A 25,072-nucleotide genomic window follows, 5' to 3' on the forward strand; every position below is an offset into this window, starting at 1 on the left:
AGAGGGGGTGGGTCCAGTGGAGCTTAACTCCACCGGATCCGGAGCCCTATGTCTGGCCTCATGACGCAACACAAGGCATGTTGATTCTGCACTGGCTTAATGAAGTTTGAGAGAACCAAAGTTAGAGAGACACGCACAACCATGTGGCCAGTGGTTGGCAACCTTCAGTCTCGAAAGACTATGGTATAAGCCTACAGCACCCGGTATTCCCAGGCGGTCTCCCATCCAAGTAATAACCAGGCTTGACCCTGCTTAGCTTCCGAGATCAGACAAAATCAGGCATGTGCAGGGTAACAGTTGCTGTACTGGCTAAATAGCTACTGCAGAATTGAAAGCAGCCCCATAGCGGGGCTACTTTCCTTACCTGGGACAAATGTCCTCTTCCCCCAAGGAGATGGCAGTGGCTGCCTTGCATGGTCAAGATGCCAAAGCAGCCTTTTTTGGCGTAACAGCGGCCCCGCGCACCTGGCAGCTCAAGATTGGGCTCTCAATCAGCTGATATTTCCTACTCCCTGCAAGCATTTTCTTTATTTCCATAGCTGTGCCCCTTTGTTTAGGACTGTTTCATGCTCCTGTGCTGCTGCTTCATTTCTGTTCACTCACAGTTATTCAGTTCTTCTTTTGTGCTTTTATTTGGGTATCTCACCTGGCTCCTGTTGAAAACAGTTTGCAGAGTTAGGCCTAGGATGTAGAAGTCATGTGATTAAGAATATCTGCTTTCATTGTTTCAGATAAAGCTTGTAGCCTTTTAGCTCTTACCACTGTGTCTGCAAAATTGAATGTGTGCACAAAATATCTCATGAAATTTCAAAGGGTCCAGTGGGGAAAATAAAATCTCCAATAATTGAGGGGCAGGAACGACACAAGACAAGGTAAATTTGGTATGAATTCGACCACCGTATTAATAATAAATGTAGCTATTAATGTAGCACAATACGTCCTACATCCTTCAGCCTGTGCGGCTCTTTTGGGCAATGCTTGGCAGAATTGTGCATTCATGGACAAGAGTTAGGCATCCAAAGGAATCTGTTCTTATGAGCGATGGTCAGAACTGGTTCCAATGGTCCTCTGGCACTGGAGTGCAGGCTGGCAGACCCTCAGACTTGAATTGTAATGCCAGCCTTACTGATCTTCTGGTGCAGGGCTGGCAGGACATTTCTACTTCCTTGACTCCCTCTATCAGGGGGTGGCTATGAAGAAACTGGAAGATCCTCAAGGTAATTTTAGATTCTGAACCAGGGGAGCTACACCAGAATGGACTGAAGCTGTAACTGCCTCCTCCAGATTAGGTGCCCATATAGCTGAGGTTGACCATCTTGGCAGGACCTGCTGCAAACTAACACATTCATGTACTGACAACCAATAAACATGATCATTCATTCTCTCCAAGATCTGTGTCCCGTATGCTAATTGTGGAGGGTACTGTGCAAAGCACCATGTAGGTAACAGTGTCTTGCTGCAAACCTGATTAAAAATGTGGAAATAGATAATAATATAATAATAATAATATACAGTATTTATATACCGCCTTTCTTGGTCTTTATTCAAGACTTTATTCAAGGCGGTTTACACAGGCAGGCTTATTAAATCCACGCAGGGATTTTTACAAATTGAAAGAAGGTTCTCTCTTTCAAGAACCACCACATTCAAGCTGTTACACTCCGATCTGGTTTAACATTCTGGCCTCCATTCTCCCACGCTCCGAGCAGATGGAACAGCTCAGCTGCAGCTTGTCAGCTGCTTCAAGGTCGCAGGTGCCGGTGGCCTCGAACTGGTGACCTTGTGGATGTTAATCTTCAGGCAAATGGAGGCTCTACCCTCTAGACCAGACCTCCTGCCCATCAAAATAAATCAAAAATTAAAATCAAGATAAATCAAGATAAATTAAAATCAAGATAAATCAAGATAAATCAAGATAAATCAAAAATTATCTTACATATTTGCTTATAACTCCAACAAAAGAGAAACAAGACAAATGGTTGACACTTTCAGGTTTGTTATGCCTCAGAGAAATATGAGCTCCCATATGAATACTTGCAAAGGACTGTCAGTTAACCAATACAATGGTTTAAAGAGAGACTTTTTTTTTACCACACCAGCAAAGTGCACAGAGTCTCGGTGCAAAAAGCATTAGTCAGGCAGCCGAGGGTTACCATAACGAGTTACTCTCTCAATATGAATAAGATAGATTTGTTACAGTAATGTTGCTGAGGAACTTTTCTTCAGATACTGAAGGGCAGTCCTACGGCCAAGTGAATTTTTTGCTGGACCAATGTGTAAGTAGTTCTTGATCACTTCAGGTCAGCAGAATGCTGTCCTTCTTGTCCATGTTCTGTCTGTGTGTGTGTGTGGGGGGGGGTAGGATATGAGTGATACAAGCGAACAGAGTGCTTATTGTAGCTATAAGGAGTGGATCAAATTGGGATGATTTTTAAAAAAATATATAAATATATTTGGTTGTACTCTTTCTTTTTCCTCGTATTCAAGTCATCTGTTGATGAATTGTATTCCTTTGTTTCCTGAAACTGCAGTCCTGTACTGAATGCCCCACTCCAGAAGCAGTTTCAAGCTGCAAGAACAAGCTGTTATAGAAACCGGGCATAGAAAAGCCACATGCATGGTCTAAGCTAGGATAGGAAGAAACACATTCCTATATGTATCAAGATGCTTGGGGGGGGGGGGTAATGCGCACCTCCACCAACACTGTGCAGTGTAACCGGGAATTGGGGATTCTTGAACAAAACACAGAATGGTCTTCAGGCAGGAAACACAGGCAGGATTCAGACGGAGATTTTTTTTTTTTCCTGCAAATGGCCTCAAATACACTGTAGTCCATTTCTTTAGAATCCTTTTTGGCCTTTCTGCCTAGTCTACCTCCCGGAAAGATCTGTGATTAGCCAGGGCACTCTAAACACTGACCTGGATTTAATTTAAAGGAACAGTATAATTACAAATATCGCAAACAGAAGTGAAAGATTACACTTAATGCACTGCATTTTCATAAGATTCAGCCTTCAGGGTCCATACCTACATTAGTACATATAAATTGGTATATAATACCAGCCTATAAACTTGTTAAGAAGTTCTTTAGGTCCACACTTTTTCTTGTTTGTGGCTGGATATATTACAGGTCCTGGTGCCTAAAACACCAGGCACCCTGTCGACTATCCCATCCTCTTAAAAAATGACTGGATTGTAGTATACAAATATCTTGCTTCTTTTATTAAAGAGCAGCCATAATGCAGATATGTGCAAGTATCTGCAGATACATAGCGCCCAACAATAGTTAAGGTTGTCAGCTTTGACCACATGGATTATTTCTCAAGAGGGAATGGATGCCAAGCATTGGATCAGTGTTGCCTATGTAATTCCAAATGGGCAGCCTACTAGGGCAGCCTACTTGCGCAGCCTACTAGGAATGCACAAGCCTTCTTCCCATTCTAGTAGAGACTGCACATGTGGCAGTCTCTTTCCTTGCATGTACAACCCTTGTGAGATCCGAGTCTTGCAGTAAACTCTAAAATGTTTAGTCCTGTACTACAGAAATACTTGGGAATTTAAAGGTTTTATTTCTGAGTATTAAGGCACAATCCTATCCTGCGCTGGAACAGGCAAGCCAGGAGCTTGTGCTGTATCCAGCACAGGATAGTGGCCATAAGCAGCTCAGCCAGAGGTACGGGGAAACATTTCCTCTTACCTCCAGGTAAGGGCTGCTGGCCCCTATGGGTCTCCTCGAACTTATGCCACCTCTTGAGGTGCGCCTCTCCTCTTGAGGAGGCACAAACGTGCCTTATGACCGGTGCAAGGGGCTTGCACTGGTGCAAGGGACTTGCGCCAGCCCAAATACAGGTCTGGATTGCACCCTTATTCAAACAGAATATATAATTCACTATATAATAGTCTTTTGTATGTATATATGCATGCATGTCATATGAAATGCAATCTTTTAAAAAACGCTTTAAAGAATGAATTTAAGGGAAGTCATATCATAATTGCATTATCAATTATCTAACCTGAAATGGAAAGGAAGCTGATGTAAACCAGAGAAGACCTCATTTTTTCAAGTTTTGCAAAAGGCATTTTAGAAAGTACATTCAAAATATGACAGCCCAATCTGATCCTGTGCTGAAACAGGCAGGCTGGTTGGTCTGCACTGTATGCAGTGCAGGGTTGGGGTTGGCAGCAGCACAACCTGGAACAAGGGGAATCAACTCCCTTTCTCCCAGGGAACATGACAGCGGCCTGAATGGGGCTACTTGGATCTGCACCATCTCAAGAGGAGATGCAGATCTGAGCAGCCCGGCACTAAGCTGGGCTGCTCAGGAGCTGGGTTAGGATCTGGCCTAAATGCCAGATCCTGGCTCCACCCCTCTCCAAGGCCTGGTCCACCCACAGGCCCACCTGCCACCTGCCCTCCCCCCCACCCCAGAACACCCCCACAATGCCTCCCCCCACCTTCTTGGGATCCCCACACCAGTGGCCCTCTGCCAGAGCAAACTCACCCTCCTCTAGCATTGCTGGGCCACATGCAGCCTCCAGAAGCCAGTGCAAGTCCCCTTTTTTTCACCAGGTGAGTCTGGAGGCCAGCACAGAGGACTTAGACTGGCCTAGGGCGCATGCTGGATTATGGCCTAGTATTCTAAACGGTAAGAAAATTATAGAAATAATTTAGACTTTGTGTTGAGATTTATATTATTCTACATTTGCAGACTGAATGACAAAGAAAAACAGACTGCATATGACAACATATGAAGAACAAGAAGTCAACTGTACTGAGAGTGGGAAAAATACCCATTGCTCCACCAAGTTCTTGACGTTTTTGATAATGACTTTCAGGATACAGGGTGATCCATTTTCATTCACCATAAACAGAAAGAGATGTCTGCAGAAAATTCCTCTGAAGTATCTGAATTCATCTTCCTGGCATTTGCCAATCAGCCAGAACTGCAGATTCCCATATTCCTGCTGTTCCTGCTGATCTATGTCATCTCGGTGGTGGGCAACTTGGGGATGATAGTGCTGATCGTTTTGGATCCCCATCTTCACACACCCATGTACTTTTTCCTCAGTAACTTGGCTTGTGTCGATTTCTGCTACTCCTCCGTCATCACTCCTAAATGCTTGGAAAATTTCATGTCCGAAAGAAAAACCATTTCCTTCATAGGATGCATCCTGCAGCTGTATGTCTTCCTTGCGCTTGCAGGCACAGAGATAATCCTTTTGGCGTTGATGGCATATGATCGTTATGTGGCCATCTGCAACCCTTTGCTGTATACATCCATCATGTCCCCCATCCGATGCATTAAGATGGCGGTTGGGGCATTTGTAGCTGGCTTCTTAAACTCAGTTACACATGTCACTTTGATAAGCACTTTGTCTTTCTGCCAGTCCAATGAAATTGACCATTTCTTCTGCGAGATATTCCCACTCCTCAAGCTTTCCTGCTCAGACGTTACTGTCACAGAAACGGTTGCTTTCATCTGTGCTGGCGTCATTCTTCTGGGCTCTCTTGTAATAATACTGAGTTCCTACACTTACATCCTTCTGACAGTGCTCCAGATGAAGTCAGCTGAGAGCCGCCAAAAAGCCTTCTCTACTTGCATCTCCCACTTGCTAGCTGTGACTGTATTCTTTGGACCAGGCCTATCTGCCTATTCGCAATCTAGTGCAACCTATTCAGGGGATCGTAATAAAGTTTTATCTGTGTTTTATGCATTTGTCACCCCCATGCTCAACCCCTTAATCTACAGCCTGAGGAACAAGGAGGTGAAGGATGCCCTAAAGAGATCAGTGAAGCGGTTCTCAAAGTGTGGGTCACAATCTCCAGAAGTGTTGTGAGCAACCCCCCCCCCAAAAAAAAATTGTTTTGTATTGGGGCCTGCAGCTCCTAAGGCCAGCGGGTGTGAGCAGCTTGGTGGTTGTGCGCCAGAGTGGGTGTGAGCAGCTTTGAAGCGAGTTGCTCAGCACTGAAGAAGTAGATTCGATACCTGAAATCTCTGTGTAGTCTTGGGAAGACCCCTGTCTGAAACCTAAAAAGCCACTGCAAGAAAGTATGAGCTATAATGAGATAGGTGGGCCAATTTTCTTACCTCAGGGGCTTCAAAATTTCAGTTGTGGTGTGTTGTAATATGGTAGGTTCATGTAAATTTATGTATTTGGGGGGTGGGGGTTTGCAGTAACGTCAAGTTTGAGAACCACTGCATCCATAGTTAGGAATATATTTTCCCATTTTCTGTCATTGTTACTTCCAACACAGGAAGGTTGGTTGCTCAGTTAGAAGAAAAATCCAAAATTTCAAATGGGGTAATTCGAGAACAACCAGAAGTATTACATTATCAAGCAGCGAGCTTTCAAATCCCTCAGAACTCTTCAACTGGGAGATGAGAAGCAATGGGGGAGAGGGCAAGGGAGTAGTTTGTAGGAGCTCCAGCATTAATAAAGAATGGCTTTATTGCATGTGCACACACAAATTCTGGATATTGACTCAATCCAGTCTTCAGCTAAGTTGAAATCCACAAATTCATTTTGAGGCACACAGCAGGAAAAGCAGAGCCACGAAGTGTCAAAGCAGAAGATAACTTTTGGGTGTTGCACTGTGCTGAATATCAGTTGAAGACAAAATAGTTGTTTTGAATAGGTAAGAGGGGCACATGCCCCCAGGGGTGCTACCACCAACCTTACCCCCCTGCTGCGCAATTGACTTTTTTTTTTTTTAAGTGAAAGAAGCTAGCAGCTCTGCCAGCTTCTAAAAAACCTGGGGAAGGAAGGGGCAGCCCTGAATTGCAGAACTGAAGAGGCAGTGAGGTGCCACCTCTCTAGCCATGATTCAACACTGGACTGGGCCACCTCCCCTCTACAGGAATTGAGGAAAGGGAAGCCCTAGACCATCATTGCGCCATGAGGTACAACTCCCGGCGTGCTCACGCTCAAGGCAGCTCCTTCCTCTCCTTTGGAGGAAAGGGGAGGCCTAACAACAGCATGCAGGGAGCGGTTCCATGCTGCTCTGAGGGCCGCGAACCCTCCCCCTCCTTTGAAGGGGAGGGGCTGGCCTTCCAATCAGCTGGAAATAGCACCAAGAGTGACTGTGTTCCTGCAGCCACTTTCATGGTTCTCCGCTGCATCTGAGGCCACCCCCTCTCCTCCCCTTGAAAGAAAGGGGAGAGGAGAAGGGCAGCCCTCAGATGCAGCAGGAAGCAGTGCGAGCCTCCTCCAATTTCAGAAGAGACGCACACCTCTTCTCTGGCCCTGATGGAGACTTCCGTGCCGCTTCTGAGCAGCACAGAAGGCTCCATCGGAGTGCTTTGGGGCCGCTTGAAGTGGTGCCCAGGAGGCAAGCGCCACCACTGCAATTACTTTTGCATGGCTGCCGCCTCTGTTCCCCTTTTGAAAAAGTGCCACCTGCCTCCTGGAAGTGGTGCCGCCTCTGTTCTGGGCTCCGCTTCAAGCAACCCCAAAACACTCTGATGGAACCTTTATCGCCACTTAGAAGCTGTGCGAAAGGCTTCATTGGACTGTTACCCGCATACCTGTCTCAGACCCCCCCCCCCAAAGAAAATATAGAAAAACCTGTAGAAGCCATCAATGCAGCATAATGGGGGGGGGAGAGAAAGAGACAGAGAAAGCATGAATTTTAGGGGAAAGCTTGAAACTAAGTGCTTTTGCTGACATATTAAGATAGTCCTGTCAGCTGGAAATGCTTCTGCTGACAAGCCAAGTGTCTAGAAAGCTAAGCGCAAGCCAGACATCCACTAGGGATGAAACTTAGAAGAAACAACACATGTTAAAATTAGATAAGTAGTATCCTCAGAGTGGTCAAAATGACCCAAATCTACTTCCCTTTAGAATATGAGGAGGGGGTGATAAGATAGACAGGAGAGAAGGGAGGAGGGAAGGAGATGAGAGGGATGAAGTGGAAAAGTACCAAAGGAACTTCCCTTTTTGGAAACTCTTTGTTTGAATTGTAGTTGAAATGTATAGAAGCGTCACAACCCACTGTAGAGGCGCTTCTGGATTTGAACTGAGCCTCCCAGTGGCCGCATAGGCATGCCTTGCTAAAATAATAAAGAGCCTTCATAGCCTTCCATCTTTCAGTGTCTTGCTTATTCGGCCTCAGCGGCACTGGACAGACCCACCCTGGTCTATCAACTGGTGCTGCCCTTCAGGGCAGTGGTACGACAGGACCCTTGGCTGCCTCCTTCCTTCCCCCTTTTTCAAAGGGGGTACAGAGCAGGCAGCCATGCAAAAGTAATTGTGGTGGCGATGACATCACCGCAATTACTTCTGGGTCAGGGGTGGGGGGCGGCAAAGTCAGAGGTGGCCCTGGGTGTGGAAAAGCCCAGAACCACTTTTGATCATACATGATTAAGGGCACAATCCTAACCTCTTGTGTTAGTGCTTGCCAGCACTGGCATAGCGGTGCCAATGGGATGTGTGCTGCACCCTGCAGTTGGGCGTCACTCACAGAGGCCTCCTGAAAGGAAGGGAATGTTTGTTCCCTGACCTCGGAGCTGCATTGCCCAGTCAGTGCTGGAAAGCACTGACATAAGGGGTTAGGATTGTGCCCTATGTTGGTCCATTAAAGGAACATAGCCCTTCCTGAAACAGCAGCTGGAGAGTCATTGGTGTAGCTAAGGCATCTGGCATCTTGTGGCACAAACATTTATAAAACCCCTGGGGTATTTATCACCCCCTGGCATTCTGGTGATGGTCTGAACCATCAGATGGTCTGAACCTAGGTGTTAACAGCCCCCCACAAGTATCCTGGAGTTAGTCAGAGGCACGGGAAGGCCACACATGCTCTCCCTGAATCTCAGAGCCTCAGAAGGCATCCCAGAGGCCTTAGAAGGGCACTTAAGAAGAGCCTTGCTGGATCAGGCCCATCTAGTCCAGCTTCCTGTATCTCACAGTGGTCCATCAGATGCCTCAGGGAGCACACAAGACAACAAGGTACCTGCATCCAGGTGCCACTCCTTTGAATCTGGTCTTCTGAGATAGCCTACTTCTAAAACCACAAGGCTGCACATACCATGGCTTGTAACCTGTGATAAAATTTGTCCAGTTCCCTTTTAAAGGCATCTAGCCCAGATGCCATCACGACATCCTGTGGCAGGGAGTTCCACAGGCTAATTCCATGCTGGGTAAAGAAATATTTTCTTTTATTTTCTTCACTTTCAGCACTGCAGTGCCATTGTCTCTGCCTCAGTTTCATGTCTTAGATGAAGGTGTTGCTGCTAGGAAAGTCAGAAGGGCCAGGTTCCATTAGGGTCCAGCTTGAGTGTAGGCATAAGCTAGTGGTGGTTGGGAAGACTGTGGGCTCTCCTTTAAAAATTATCACCCAAGACTTCCTGGAACTGAGCCAGTCAGGAGCTGTGGTGGCTGACCTATGTCTCCTATGTGTTACTGTAGCAGTTCTATCTGCTTTGGGAAGCACCCAAGGCTTCAGAGCCTTGTTGCTTGGTGGGAGTGCAGAGCACTGAAGGGTTAAGAAAGGAAATTGGGGCTAAAGGAGCATGGAATCAGAGCAAATGAATGAGAAACAGCAGACAGTTTTGAATGTAGAGATGCATCAGGGAGGCTTGAAGCTGGAACAGATCTAAGTTCCTCGTCCCGCCTCTACCAAGCTTTTTATTAAATCTCAAACACATGAAGCAATACTTGATAAGGGGCTAGTTACAGCTAGCTGGGCTAGCTAACCACAATACATTCCTACATATGATAACATCCTGTTGTTCAGGCACTGGGCTTAGACACTCAGCATACCACCAAGGCCAAGAGTTTGCTCTTGCGCAGACACAACAGACGCAGGCGTGCCCGCTGTCGTTGTTGCCACATACTAACACCAAGCCCAGTACCTGTGCATAATTACAACAGTTACTTCATTGTTCCTCAATGGATATGCACTCTGCTACATCATCTCATCTAAAATAAGGGAAACAAAGAACCCCCCCCCCCCCCCAGGGTACATTGATCTTGTTTTTTCTTAGCATGAAAAGAACCAGTTTTGGTAGGTAGGAAAGTGAAGAGTTAAACAGTCAAAACATGAATAAGATAGAGTGTAAGAATGGAATAAAATTTAATTTCTTGTTCAATTACCCACAGCAAACCGATCTGTATCTTTCCCCCAGTGGGTGAGAAAAGACAAGTTTGGAAGGCTGACTTTGAGTTGAACTAGTATCAAAACAGGAAGAATTAAGCAGCTTCTCCACACCTGCTTTTCTTCTGTTCAGTCTGTCTAGGATGCTTTGGGCTAAAAAAAAAAATGTGGAAAAGAATCTTGGAACACATACCATGCAGTAGTTTGAATATAAAATGAGATCTTCTGCAAAACTTTTACTATGGTCAATTCTTCAAGTGGCTCTTCTGGTTAAGGGCCCAATTCCATCCAAGTTTCAAGCACCAATGCAGCTATGTCAATGGGATGTGCGCTGCGTCCTGGGAAGGGGGTGCAGTCATGAAGGGAACAAATGTTACCTTATTTCAGGGATGCATTGCAGCTGCATCAGTGCTGGAAAGTTGGATAGGATTAGGCCCTAACCAAATTTTGTCAGTGTTTTTCTTTTTAATTCTCTGAGCACTGGAATTACCGTTTTAATTACTGGAATTAAAAGGCTGGCAGCTTTCTGCCTTACCTTTCTCAATACATCCTTCACCTCCTTGATGTAAATCATAGGGTTCAACATGGGGATTACTTAGGACCTGGGTCCAGACATGCACAGGATACAGATTGCAGTGTTTTACAGAGTTCTACAGAGTAAACCACTGAGATCTGTATCCTGTGAGTGATTGGACCCAGGTCCCAAGTTAATGAAGAGAAGGCTCCCATAGTAAATGATGATTGCCATCAGGTGTAAGATGCAGGTGGAGAAGGCTTTGCACTTTCCCTCAGCAGAAGGGATCTTCAGAATGGCAGAGAGGATGAAGGAGATGAGGACAGTGAAACAAGAGGACACTCCAAGGTCACAGGCAGAAACAAAAATCACAATCTCATTCACTTCGGTAGAAAAACAGGAGAGCTTGAAGAGTGGTGTGATATCACAAAAGAAATTGTTGATTTTATTGGAGCCACAGAAGGGTAACTGGTAGGTTGAAACTATCTGAGTGACTGAATTTAAAAAGGCAGTCCCTTATGAGAGGTATACCAACAAAGCACACCTCCTCTTTGAAATTTCAATTTTGTAGAGCAGTGGACTGCAGATGGCAACACAGGATTGAGCCCTCAGTTGTGAAGTAAACCCATCAGCTTCATTGCTCATTCAATGCTTTTATCTCCTCAAGCTACAATCCCAATGTTAGATAAAAACATTGCAGTCTAATCATACTGTATGTAAATAAAGTTGCAATCTCAAGTATCTTTACTAGCAATTAAACCCCATTTAACTTAGAGCGCAAATCCTAACTGGCGCTTAGGTCAGCTCAACAGACTTGTGCCGTCTTCCAGGTGTTGCAAACATACCGTTAAACACATTGGTGCCACCTCAGGAGTTGGGTAGGATGTGCACTGGTCTCCCAGCAACAGATCTAGACCAGCAGAGGGTAAGTTTGTCCTCGCCAAGCGTAGGGGCTTGGAGAGGGTAGCGGGAGGATAGAATTTTGGGGGGGGGACATTTTTGGGGGGAGAAGGTGGGGGGAGGATGGGTTGGTGGGCAGACCAGGCCTGGAAGGGAGGTGGGACTTGACTTGGAAAATTTCAGCCAGATCCTAACCCCCCCCCCCAGCCAGCCTGGTGTTACACCCCTTACATTAGCATTACACCATCCCAGCCAGCACAATGTTATACATATCCCCTTATTCCAAGTTGCACCAGTCACCTCTTCACCTGGATACAGCACAGGCCAGTCCAGTGCAGGTTAGGGTTAGGTTGGGGCTACTTTTCACTAAACATGCATAGACTCATTCTGCACACCTTCTAACATAACATAGCCAATTTTGTAATCATACTAAAACCACCTTGTAGATGAGACGTAGATTCAGAGGTGCTTGGAGTTCTAGGTTTAAAGCTGGGGTCATTGAAAATTGTGGAGATTTAGGGCCAATCGTATAGACTTCAGCGCTGGCAGTACGCTCGCCTGCTGGCACTAGTTGTCTTAAAAAGTGCTGAAGGGCACTTTCCTGTGGGCGGGAGACTGCACCAGTGGTGAGGCCAGCACCAGTCAGTGCTGAGCCTCAGCACCGGGACAAAGCGGTACTGGAGAGCGGGCAGTGAGTATCCCCACTGGCCGGTGGGAAGGCTTTATGGGGTGAGGGAAGGAGGGGGAAGGATGGAGCTGGCAGAGGGAGGGTGGGCCACAGGAAGGATAAGGCTCAGGAGGGGAGAGTGGCAGAATCTGCCACTAAATCCAATGCCTTCTCCTGAGTCACTTTGCCTGACATGGGCCTCCTCGCTTCTGCACCCTCTAAATAGCAGGCGCAGCTCTGAGGAGACACATTGCCACCAACAGAGCTTGACACAGGGTGAGGGAACCATTTCTCATGCCCAGCCCCACTGCTCCCAGCAATGGCATGCCTTTGCTGAGACAACAGGACCACCCATCACACCCTAGGCAGGCCGTGCAGGTACTGGAGGTGCAGCACCCATCACATCTCCAGCAGGCCATGCAGTACTAGAAGCAGCTGAAGCACCAGAGACTGGGGAGTGGAGGCCTATGCCATACCATGATCTGGTTAATGAACCAGAGGTTCTCCCCCTACCAGGTAAGTCTGACCGCTGGACACCTAACAGAAAGGATCATAAAGAACCTGATGTGGTGCAGTCTGTGGAGAAAGGGACAGAGGCATGCCCTGATTTAGTGGTAGTATACACTTTTTTTTCTGTGGGAGCAAGCACTTTGTATTTTGGGCCCTTTTTCTGAGACAGTACTAAGGTGTCCACCATTCTATTGACACTTAATGGTTGTAATTTCAGAAAGATAATAGCAACGTGTTATTGGAATTCCAAACCACAACCAAGCCCAGATTTAAGCCAGCTGGACCAACTGCTCCCAGGTGGGTCCCGCGCCGAAGGGGGCCCCCATGCGAGGGTAATCTACTCTGCAATTTTATACTAAAATGTGCTTAGATCCATTTGGTCTCACATGCACTTGTTAAGCACCCATTTTGATTGCTTTCTAGTCTAACATAGAGAAATAAAATCGATAATAATTTTTATATCTCTGAGATTCTCAGATTGGCTGCGAACACTGGGGCACCATAAAAAGTGTTTCCAGTTGGGCCTCGCAGCTCCTAACGTCGGCCCTTGCCACAACAGTAACAATTTGAAAGATTGTTCAGTGTGGATTCATTATCATTTACTGATTGGTTCATACATTTTTTTTTTACCAGCACAAATTCATAATGCATAATCTGATGGTTTGTTCAGTTTATCCCACATCCCTTTCCCCAGGGTCCCTGCTGTGTTCAGCTTCCTCAGAGATCAGACCTCTAGTGGCACAAAGCCTTCAAAAGCAACAGCTCTTGCACAGAGTCAGTGAATACTCCTTTACATTCTTCCCAGGTAAGTCAGCATACATTGGAATTATTCGAGCAGAAGTGAATAGGATGCTCTCGCTTTGCTATGTACTGCAACATGCTAGAAAACAGTTGTGTTTCTTGGTGCAGAGATAATTGATTTAGGAGGCAGGAGAAAACAAAACCATATTAATAGACATCTTCAGAATAAGATATTTTGATCTTCAAAGAGAAAAAAAAATAGGAATCTTATAAATTAACCACTACACCACGGAGTGTACCTCTTTCATCACTTTCTTAGACCACCTTCAGCACTCTAAGAAAAAAAAAAACCTGTCTCTTGCCTTAGAAGTTACATACAAACAATTATTTGCTTGTAAGATGTGCATCTTCTTAACTGTCAGATATGTTCACTGCATAAATCAGTGTGCATGTTGCAAACATCTGGAAAAACAACAGCAAATAGTTATTTCTTTTGTGGACCTACTGGAGTCACTGGACAAAGGAGCTGCAAAGTCTTACCATAGCCCCAAGAATGTGGGACTATAAAGTGCTCTCCTTAACAATGTGTGAGGTGAATGTAGTGACCCAGCCACCTTTCCTTCAATCACGCGATCTTCATGCATCAACACAGCACCAGCAAAAGCAGCCTAAACAAGTCAATTTGACTTGAAGCCACTGAGCTCCATAGGAACTGGGTGCAGAGTCTTCTAATCTGCATGCTGTGAGCATGAATCAGTCAGTTTCATACAAGGTAACGCACGTTTTCAATGTTCAGTGTGTGCCAAGGTTTTCTTCTAGCATATATTTTTGTGGTAGTAATTTACTGGCATGGGATGACATATTTGTGTTAGTCTCACTTCGTTTTAATTCCCATTGCTGAGAGGTGACAATAAGACAGTCAGTGCTTTCTATGGTGGGATTTGATTAGAAAAGACAGATCTTGAGCAAAAGTACTAAGACTTGCAGGATCTTAGATGTAGTATCTTTGCTGCTGTGGCATAGCTAGGGGGATGCAGGTAGTTTTGCAGGTTTGCAGGTACCTGAACGTGCTGCGCAAGCGACCCCTCCCCTTTGGAGCCATTCCGGGCAGCGGGAGCAAAATAGAGGCCGACACCTACATTTTGTTCCCACTGCCCGGAATGGCTCCGAAGGGGAGAGGCCACTTGCATGGTGAGTTCAGGTGCCTGCAAAACTTAGTGTTTTGCGCTCCCTCTAGCTACATCACTGTTTGCTGCATTAGGCTATGGGAGGTGGTGGATCTGGTACCGATAGTGTATGCCAGATCCTATCCCCTCCAGCAGCTTCCACACTCCTTGTCTCTCCTTGGACTTGTGCCAGTAATATCTCTGGCACAGGAGACCTATTATGAGGCCTCAAGCTTATGGAGGGGAATGGGGAATTTAAACGCCTCCTTCTCTCCCCCCGCTGCTGGATATAGCATGTATCTTTTTGGTGCTTCTGCATCAGACCGGGGGGGGGGGGGGACAGAGTGTATGGAAATGGGCTGTTAAAATCTTAAACACACAGCAATATCAAATATCCTAATATTTTTGCTCAGAGAATATGATCTGAATGGCATGGAAACAGTAATAGATCTATCCTGAATTTCTTGGCTTTAATTGTAGTGGGAACTGGAGGAGGAGAGAGTCTATATCAGGGGTGTCAAACATAAGGCCCGGGGGCCGGATGTGGCCCATGGAAGCTTTTTATCCAGCCCTCAGGCTCTCAGTTGCCGAGCAGTGCTGAGGTGTTACTGCTGAAAGGGCAGCCTGCATGGAAATTGGGCTCTCCCATATCTTGAAATATGATCAAGACTTATGTATTTTCTCTTCTGACATTTGCAGCTAATGAGTTCTTAAATGAGAAAAAGTGCTTATTTTTGGTTATGACCTGTTTAATCACTTCCTGCCTAATGACATCACTTCCAGCCCTCAGTACGCATGAGTAATACTATTCAGCCCTCTGTATGAAACAAGTTTGACACCCCTGGCCTATATCTTCATCTTTTATATTTTAGATAGTTCCAATTCCATGCAATATAATCAGAAGAAATACAAATAAAATGACTCCGTATCAAATGTACGGATTTTTAGATTGTGAGCCCTTTTGGGACAGGGAGCCATTAGTTATTTGATTTTTCTCTGTAAACCACTTTGTGAACATTTAGTTGAAAAGCGGTATATAAATACTGTTAATAATAATAATAATAATAATAATAATAATAATAATAATAATGTGGAATATTTAACACTGAGATGCTCATGAGAAAACTTGACTCTTTTTCAGGGGAGAGGAAGCAATTTTCTAAAACAGTTTCTTTGCCCATTTATTCCCTGAAGTTCATTCCTCTTCTTGATTCTGCTACCTCTAAAACAAACTACCACTATCTTTGTTTCATGAAAATCCAACCCAAAGAAATGGCCAAGGAGAATCATAGTGCTGTGACTGAGTTCATTCTCCTGGGCTTCACAGATCGTCAAGAGATTAAGACATCACTTTTTGTGCTTTTCCTAATCATCTACATGGCCACTCTGGTGGGGAACATTGGCATCATTTTGCTAATCTGGATCAGTCCTGGTCTTCACACTCCCATGTATTTTTTCCTTAACAACCTGGCCTTCCTTGACCTGAGTTATTCTTCTGCCATTACTCCTAAGATGCTGGTCAATTTCTTGGCAAAGAAGAAGATTATTTCATATGCAGGCTGCATTGTGCAAATGTACCTGTTTGCTTCCTTTGCAGATGCAGAGTGCCTCCTGCTGGCTGCCATGGCATATGACCGCTACATAGCCATTTGTAACCCACTACTCTATCCAGTTCTCATGTCCCGCAAGATGTGCATCTGTCTGATCACAGTCTCCTACCTCACAGGCAGCATGAGCTCGTTGGTTCACACTTGTTTCACATTCCGTCTTTCCTTCTGTGATTCCCCCATCATCAATCATTTCTTCTGCGACATCCCTCCACTGTTAGCCCTCTCCTGCTCCAACACTTACATCAATGAGATCCTCCTCTTTGCCCTGTGTGGCTTCATCCAAACTAGCACCTTCTTGGTTATTCTGGTCTCTTATGGCTGTATCCTTGTCACCATCCTGAGAATCCCCTCTACAGAAGGCCGCCACAAAGCCTTTTCAACTTGTACCTCCCACTTGACTGCTGTGGCTCTTTTCTACAGCACTCTCCTGTTCATGTATCTTCGTCCTAGTTCCCACTATGCACTAGACACAGACAAAATCATCTCGGTCTTTTATACAGTGGTGTTTCCCATGGTCAACCCCTTGATTTATAGCCTGAGGAACAAAGATGTGAAGGAAGCCTTCAAAAGAACATTGGAAAGAAATGTATGTCATTTTCAGGAATGAAATTAGCAGAGAAAAGCATTTATCCTTTGTTGTGTACAGAAGAAATACAGATTGACCCTCGTTATCAGGAACCCCCACAGTTACCAAAATCCACAGATGTTTACATCCACAGATTTGGGCAGCCAAAGCCTCTGAACCCAACCGGGGCTGTGCTCCAATCAGGTCTAGAGGCCAGAAACTTCCAGTTTTTTGCCCAAACCCAGAAGTCATGCTTTTTGTCTCTCAGAAGGCCCTTTGGATCTGACCAGAGCATAACTCTGGTCAGGTTTGGAGGGTTACAAATGCCCCCCCATGGGTTTGGAACCCGTGGATATTCACATCTGCGGGTACCAAATCCGTGGATACCAAGGGTCACCTGTACTGTTCTACGTGATATTGTTTATTGCATTTCATTGTTTTCATTGAGAATTGTTGAATGACACTTTGTGATATATTTTGATCATCCCGTGTTGCTACTTAAAACTGTTTTAGAAACTTCTATTTAGAATTACTCACATCTCCTCTCTAAGTGAGGACTAAACTACAGATGGGCTGTAGGTCTGGTCTAGAGGGTAGAGGTCTGGTCTAGAGGGTAGAGCCTCCGTCTGCCTGAAGATAACATCCACAAGGTCGCCAGTTCGAGGCCACCGGCACCGTGCAACCTTGAAGCAGCTGACAAGCTGAAGCCGAGCGATTCCATCTGCTCTGAGCGTGGGAGGATGGAGGCCAGAATGTGAAACCAGATCAGAGTGAAACACCTGGACTGTTGTGGTTCTTGAAAGATAGAACCTTCTTTCAATTGTAAAAATCCCTATGGGGATTTAATCAGCCTGCCTATGTAAACCGCCTTGAATAAAGTCTTGAATAAAGACCAAGAAAGGCGGTATATAAATACCTGTTGTTGTTGTTGTTGTTGTTGTTATTATTATGGGCTCTTTTTATCCGCAGGTTTGGAACCCACAGATTTGATGCACCTCAGGTTCTGAACCTGTGTACAGCCTCTCTGGGTCTCAGAACACCTCCAGACATGACCAGAAGGTTCAGAAGGTGCCCCAATGACCCACAGATTTGGTTATCTGTGGGTTTTGGCATCCACAGGGCCTCTGGGAACAGAACCCCCACAGATGCCAAGGGCCTACTGCATATGTTATGAGGAACATGTGATTGCTTCTGACCCATATATTCCCATTAGCATTAAATTAAAGAAGACAGGACACAATGTGATCATGATCAGGTTTCTCCCCTGCAAGGAGCAGCAGATGTTGTGGAGTGGGAGAACTCAGAGCACAATGGTGTCACATATCTTCTGTAACTAAGCATTACCAGGGAGACATGATAACAGATAAGCCAGTCATCCATTCCTCATACCATGTATCTTGAGCTGGACTACAAATAAATTTTGTGGAAAAATCTATGGCAAAAACGAACTTGTGACAATTTTAAACTAGACTCCAGCAAACTTGGTCCAAGTCTAAATTCCGATATTTAAGGGGTGGCATTCGCACTGTGGGATATTATCTAATACTATAAATCAGACAGCAAGCAAGTTTATAAGACATCTGCATATTTATAAGAACTTATGTTTTGGGTTTTTTCTTAAACATTAAGTACATCAGCTTGTTCTTTATAACAGCATTGATTTCCATGAACGTGGCATTGCTTGACACTTTTCATAAATGATAAATCAGTGATCTGAGGAGGGATAATAAATCTGCCAAGGTGTTTAAAATATGTGGGCTAGACCCTCGGTCACAATAAAGCATTATTTGACCAATCTCCTACTCTGTTATTTCTATATTGCTTAGGGTCATTTGCAATCAGTATGAACCGCTTACCAATGGGGATCTGTTCTGCAAACCCTGGTCATTTGGCATGTCGAACATTGCCTGGACAACCACTATTGACTGCTGAGTCATGCCCCAGAATGTCTTGCAGCAGTCCTTTAAAACCCCAGAATGCCTTGTGAAGCCAGAAGGCAGAAAGAAACTGAGTTAACTGTGTTTTCCTTGCTTAGAAAGCGCCAAGGGAAAGCGTGCAACAGTTGAGCCAGCAAGGTAGGTAGCCTGGCAAGTTCGACAAGACCACCATCAGATATATAGTCCATCATTAGCCAGAACATCACTATGTGGTGCATACCTGTATATGCCAGTGCATACTGCAGCTTGTATTTGGTAAAAAATATGCAAAGTAACACTGATATGCAGTCTCATATGCAGACCTATCAAGATATAAGTTCATACTTCTGACAAGTAACACTGAGTTCATACAAAGCCTGTAGACCCAACTCCCCTCCCAGCCACCCAAACCCCATCACATCCATTTCTTCTCTGGCCTTTTGTAGCCTTTTATCAGAAGGGTCCCAAGAGTCACCCATCATCAATGCAGGGACCCTTTCATGTCTTCCAGCACTGTGCCCTGAAGACATAGTTGAGCATCTTTCATGTTGCTAAGATATATCCTCAGCAAATGGTCTTATCCTCTGTTCTTATCCTTCAACATGAGAGAAATAATGTGACAGCAAATGAAATAAAGATATTGTGTTGCCTGGAAGCTTACGAATGGAATGACCTCAAAATCCTTGTCAACAACCAGATAAGCAGTTTATTTTTTTCTTTATTTCTTTTTCAGATTTCTACACCACCATTCCACCAATGAGTTCCGCATGGGGTACATGGCTTCTTCCCTCTTTTTTGTCCTCACAACAACCCTGTGAGGTAGGTTAGGCTGAGAGATCATGACTGGCCCAAAGTAACCCAGGCAGCTTCATGGCTGAGTGGAGATTTGAAGCTAGACCTTCCAGATCTGCTGGTGTTACCATGTCACTCATTACATAACATTGAAGCAGTGGCCTAGCAAATGGGGGACGGTGAGGCTGGAATGCCATGAAGTGTGAGGGTGCATGCGCTCCAGCCATTTCCTAACTCAGGAAGTGATTGGAGTGCATGCACACTTACAGCGGTGGGTGTGGTGATTTTTCAGCAGGCTTCTCTTCTTGGTGATCACTGAACACAGAGAGGAGGGGGCTGCTTCCACTGGGAGAACCCGGAAGTAACATCACATGACATCAAGATGTCACTGCCCCAGGTGCCACAGCCATTGGCAATATCACCCTGCACATGCCCGATCTCGTCTGATCTTGAAAGCTAAGCAGGGTCAGGCCTGGTTAGTACTTGGATGGGAGACCGCCAGGGAATACTGGGTGCAGTAGGCTTATAGCATAGTCTTTCGAGACTGAAGGTTGCCAACCATTTTTTAAGATTTCTAATGACACAGATCACCTTTCAGAGAAAAGATCTTGGACCATGTGCATTCTTTTTTACAATTAACACCACGCAAAGTACTTGGACTATAAAAAAAAAAACTAAAACAAAATTTGCCCAATTTATTTATATATCTGTACTGTCTGATTCACCAACCTTTGATTTGTGCTCAAGTGTACACATGCAGAGGATCTGAATAAAGACACATGCCCATGGTTGGGTTTCCTTTACAGAAATGGATGGGCAAACTGGTCCACCATGCAAGGAAGCTCTAAGTGCATATCGGAACACATATCTTGTTCCCAGAACGGAACTATTAAGTAATGAACTGGCTCTCCTTCACTCACTGCATCCCCAAAATGCAGTGCCTCTCTCTGCCTCACAAACCAGCATCTCACTCCCTCTTACAAACGAGCATTTCCACACCTGTAGAAAACTGTTGGAGTGGACAGACTGTGACTGTGTGAAAGTGTGATGCAACTGTCCTTAACCCATTTCTGCCCAGCCCACAGGTGTACCCATTTAATCCCTGTTGCACACATGCAACATTGGGCATAAATGGCTGATGTTGGGGCATCTTTAAGTCAGATGTCCTCAAGTTGGGGACTCCCCTGTATAACATAATCATTAACTTTGGAAAAGAGTAGATTGTATGTTCTGGACTCCAAAGCTTCCAGCCTGCATTTACAGGAGCTGCCAAGAAGTCAGTCTTCTTACCATCAGGCTATTGGGCATGCTGAGCAATCCCTCTCAGTACCACCACTTTTCTTTGCCATGTTCTGCTGAGGCTACCCTTTACTTCTCCATTCCTCAAGCTGTAGATCAAAGGGTTGACCATGGGAAACACCACAGTATAAAACACTGAGATTATTTTGTCTTTGTCCAAAACATAACTGGAGCTTGGTCGCAAATAGGTGAAGAGAAGCGTGCCATAGTACAAAGCAACAGCGGTCAAGTGGGAGGTACAGGTTGAAAAGGCTTTTTGGCGGTTTTCTGTTGATCTGATCCTCAGGATGGTGGAAAGAATACAGGTATAAGAGATCAGGATGGATAAGAAGGTGCTAGTTTGGATGAAACCACACAGGGCAAAGAGGAGGATCTCATTGAAGTGGGTGTTGGAACAGGAGAGGGCTAACAATGGAGGAATGTCACAGAAGAAATGGTTAATGACCCGGGAACTGCAGAAGGGCAGACGGAATGTAAAATAAGTGTGTATCAGCGAGGTGATGCTGCCTATGAGATAAGAGCCAGCTACCAGCCAGACGCAAACCTTGCGGGACATGAGAACAGGGTAGAGCAGTGGGTTACAAATGGCCATGTAGCGGTCATACGCCATTGCAGCCAGCAGGAGGCACTCTGCATCTGCAAAGGAAGCAAACAGGTACATTTGTGCCATGCATCCTGCAAGCGAAATTGTTTTCCTTCCTGTTAAGAAATTGATCAGCATCTTGGGTGTAATGGCTGAGGAATAACTGAGGTCAAGGAAGGCCAGGTTGTTGAGGAAAAAGTACATTGGCGTGTGAAGGCAGGGACTGATCCAGATTAATACGATGAGACCGATGTTCCCCACCAGAGTGGCCACGTAGAGGGCTAGGAAGAACAGAAAGAGGACTACCTGTATCTCTTGGCGATCTGTGAAACCAAAGAGAATGAACTCAGTCACGGGAGTATGATTCCCTGTGGCCATTTCTTCAGACTTCATACTCCCTGGTGCTGAAGGCACTGTAGTCTAGGGGAACTGATTCAAGCGGGAAGATGATTGAGAAATGTCTTTAAAAGCTTCTTTTGCTTCTGACTACCTGTAACCTGTGCAAAGAAAGTAAACTTACTCATTAACAAAGTTTTTATAATTCAAGAAAACAGCAATATCCATAAGCACAGTATATTAACGATAAGTGCATACAGTATTTGGGGAATGTGATAGGTTACGAGGGGGCGTATCTGCAGTTTCAGTTAACCAGTTGAGTTTCCCCACACTTCCTATCCTTCAGAGGCAAGGGGAGGTTCTGCTCCCCTTTCCTTTGGAGGGTCTTCAGAGCCCTGCAGACACCACACATGTCCACTTGCAGCCTCTGTGGGCCTCAGAATGACTGTTAAGGTCAAAAACGTCACTTCTGATTTTTTGTAAAACCAGAAGAAATATTTTTATGCCTTTAGGGCGCAATCCTAACCCACTTTCCAGCACTGACATAAGGGTAATGCAACTTCGAGATAAGGGAACAAACATTGCCTTACCTTGAGGAGGCCTCCATGACTGCCCCCCAACTGCAGGATGCAGCACATGCCCCGGTGGCACAGCTATGCCAGTGCTGGAAAATTGGTTAGGATTGTGCCCTAAGGGCATTAGGAGGGCCGGGGAAGCCCTGGAGAGCTGGGGGTATCCGTGGTATCTGCGGTTTCAGCTAACCATGGGAAGTTCTGGAACAGAACCCCCCATAGATACTGGGGCATGCCTGTATTCCTATTCAGTTGGAGAATCTGTTGGAGAAACTAATAGAAAGTTGGAGAAACTGATAGAAAGGTGGTTTGGATGACCTGCCCCCAACATGATTAGAAAGCAGAACGCCAGCATGCTGGAAAGGGGGAAGGCCACGCATGCTCATAGCACCAACATGCAGAGGGACTGGTTGGCAAAGATAATCAAACCGGCACATCATATCCTTTCAAACATGCTGGGGGAAAAATTGTCTGCCTCTGATACTTGTCCAAATACCCTGCAATCAGTACCCTGTAATAACAGCAAAGGCATACTTTGGATTCAAACTGGGTCACATTTATAGAAAGCAGTATCAATCTACAATATTTGTAAACCCTGCAATGGGTCCTATCTCCAGACAACCCCCCTTTAGTGCAGGCACCCGCCCTGGAGAAAACAAAACACAACTGTCTAGTCTCCCTTTGAGCAGTCCCACCTTGATTAAAAGCTGGAGATCCACATTTCTCTAGGTCAGTGGTTTACAGACTTTTTAGCACCAGGGCCCACTTCTTAAAATAACACTCTATCGGGACCCCACCTAGTTTTATGAGACTTAAAAAAAAAGTCATCTAGAAAGATATAATTTTATTTATTTGCAAGTAATAAACAAATGTTATTTGTTTGTTTGCAAAAAACCTCAATCCATTTCTTGTAAAGTGGCAGCCGTAATGAATAGTTTCAAGGCTTGAGAGGCTTAGTTATGTGACCCAGACTTCACCTTCCCCCACTCCCTGTCATTGATGGGGGGGGGGGAGAAGAAATACCAGAAAAAAGACACTCCAACATTTCTCTCCCTTTATTTACACAAACTTGCAAACTGTAGGAGCTCAGCTCTTTGCAGGGTAGTTAGCAGCTGATTTTTTTTAATAGCTTCAGGGCTTGAGGCAATTATTTATCTGATCTTTCCATCAGCCGTGTTTTCATTTGAGACCCTGAGGGACCCACCAGAAATTGAATTGCGACCCACCAAGTGAGTCTTGACCCACAGTTTGAGAAACACTACTCTAGGCTAGCCTCCAAAGGGGAGGGTGAAGGAAGTTGAATTGAGTCACTTCCCCCCAAGCTGGAGAGCCTTTGAGTTCAAGTTTGCAGTCGAAGCCTAAGTGGAACCAGCTGTTTTCCTTCTAAAGGGTCCTCAGTGGTGCATGAACCCTTCTTCTGACATACAGCCTTGTGACTGCCATGTGATGCCATCCCTGGACACTGAGCAATGATGTCACACAGCATTCTGAGTTGCCAGGATCCGTGCTGCACAGAGCTTGCCTCAGAGCTGTGCAGCTGCATAGCTTGCAGGGAACGCTGGTCACCAGCCAGCATCCCCCAGCCAGACAGTATCTTGAAATCAGTTCTTATGTCAGGGTACACAGCAAATCCCTACTCCTATTCCCTGTCCAGCACTATCCCTGCTATCCTCTCTGGGTGATGGCATCTCACTACCCTGCCTACTGACAGAAGGCTCTGCCGGCCCCATTACAGGCCACGCAAACAAGTGTCATTACCGGAAAGAAGGGATGAATCCTTTTGCTCCTCTGCAAAATGTGACTGTGACTGATGGCCTGTGAATAAGGGACCTGCCCACCTCAACCACTGGTTATTCTCTCTAAGGAGGACTAAAATGACTTGAGGAGGCAAGAACTCAGCTAGGCAGGAAGTCCCAAGCCATCCCAAGTCCCCATCTCATCCCAAGTCCCAAGCTGCAGCTAATTCCACAGTATCCCATGACTGGCCACCCAGCTTAGGAAGGCGATATCTCCAAGGTGCAGCTAGATGCCGATGTTGCTAGACCTTGCCCTCCAGTGGGCTCCCCCAAAAGTGATGGAATGTCTGCAAAAACAGCACCCTCACTGCTGCCACCTGCCACAGGACAACAGGTTATCAGAGCACATCCAGAACCAGACTGAGGTGGTTTCCTAACATGCTACTAATCTTTCATCTGAATGGTCCTATCCACCCTGATGGTGTTTTGTACAGGATCCTCCTCACCAAGATTACTGGCATTCTTGGTGAGCCCCTGGGCCCCCATTCAGACCCCACCCCAACTCTGAGAAGGTTGCTGCCATGGCAGCATGATTGCAGCACCACACTCTGAACCCTGACTGCATTAGTATTATTGTTTCTGGCATAGGAATCCTGCTGGGTCTAATCCCCTTGGTCACCTGACCCTGGTTGTCACTGCTGCACAGTCAATGTATACTATCAAAAAGGTCAATCACAGCCTTGTCCCTTCCCTGGAGCAGCACTGTACCTCCTATTGCTCCAGGGCCTCCAACCTTGTCAGTGGCCAAGAGGACAACTGGTCAGGCATGCAGTTGGAGGCAGGATTAGTAGAAGAACAGCAGCATCCGCGGGGTTAGCTACTAAGATTGGGTTGTAAAGTGCACAACTGTTTATTAGAGCTCATAAAAGTTTCCTTCCTTGTTGTCTATGAGTCACAGTTTCTATGTGAGTTTTAGACTACAGTCCTGAGTCGTTGGAAGACTTATAAAGCCATAAACAGTTACATGGTTAATTTTTCCTGCAAAAAAATTCAGTAAATAGAGGCAAAAAAA

At 45.5% G+C, this 25,072-nt stretch overlaps 3 protein-coding genes and 1 pseudogene across 3 annotated transcripts; 3 read left to right on the forward strand and 1 right to left on the reverse strand.

Annotated features, from left to right (window-relative positions):
• Positions 1-4,878: 4,878 nt before the first annotated feature.
• LOC136644602 (olfactory receptor 5F1-like) lies at positions 4,879-5,838 on the forward strand. Its single transcript, XM_066620623.1, has one exon. The coding sequence runs from the start codon at positions 4,879-4,881 to the stop codon at positions 5,836-5,838; it is 960 nt and encodes a 319-aa protein (XP_066476720.1).
• Positions 5,839-15,839: 10,001 nt separating this feature from the next.
• LOC136644610 (olfactory receptor 5AS1-like) lies at positions 15,840-16,808 on the forward strand. The gene has a single exon (XM_066620635.1). It carries the CDS (start codon positions 15,843-15,845, stop codon positions 16,806-16,808), a length of 966 nt encoding a protein of 321 aa, XP_066476732.1. The 5' UTR covers positions 15,840-15,842.
• Positions 16,809-19,879: 3,071 nt separating this feature from the next.
• LOC136638332 (5S ribosomal RNA) lies at positions 19,880-19,998 on the forward strand (annotated as a pseudogene).
• Positions 19,999-20,771: 773 nt separating this feature from the next.
• Positions 20,772-21,734, reverse strand: LOC136644621 (olfactory receptor 5AS1-like). The gene has a single exon (XM_066620646.1). It carries the CDS (start codon positions 21,732-21,734, stop codon positions 20,772-20,774), a length of 963 nt encoding a protein of 320 aa, XP_066476743.1.
• Between the last annotated feature and the right edge of the window lie 3,338 nt (positions 21,735-25,072).

This window comes from Tiliqua scincoides, chromosome 1, assembly GCF_035046505.1.
Source record: "Tiliqua scincoides isolate rTilSci1 chromosome 1, rTilSci1.hap2, whole genome shotgun sequence".
NCBI lineage: Eukaryota > Metazoa > Chordata > Lepidosauria > Squamata > Scincidae > Tiliqua > Tiliqua scincoides.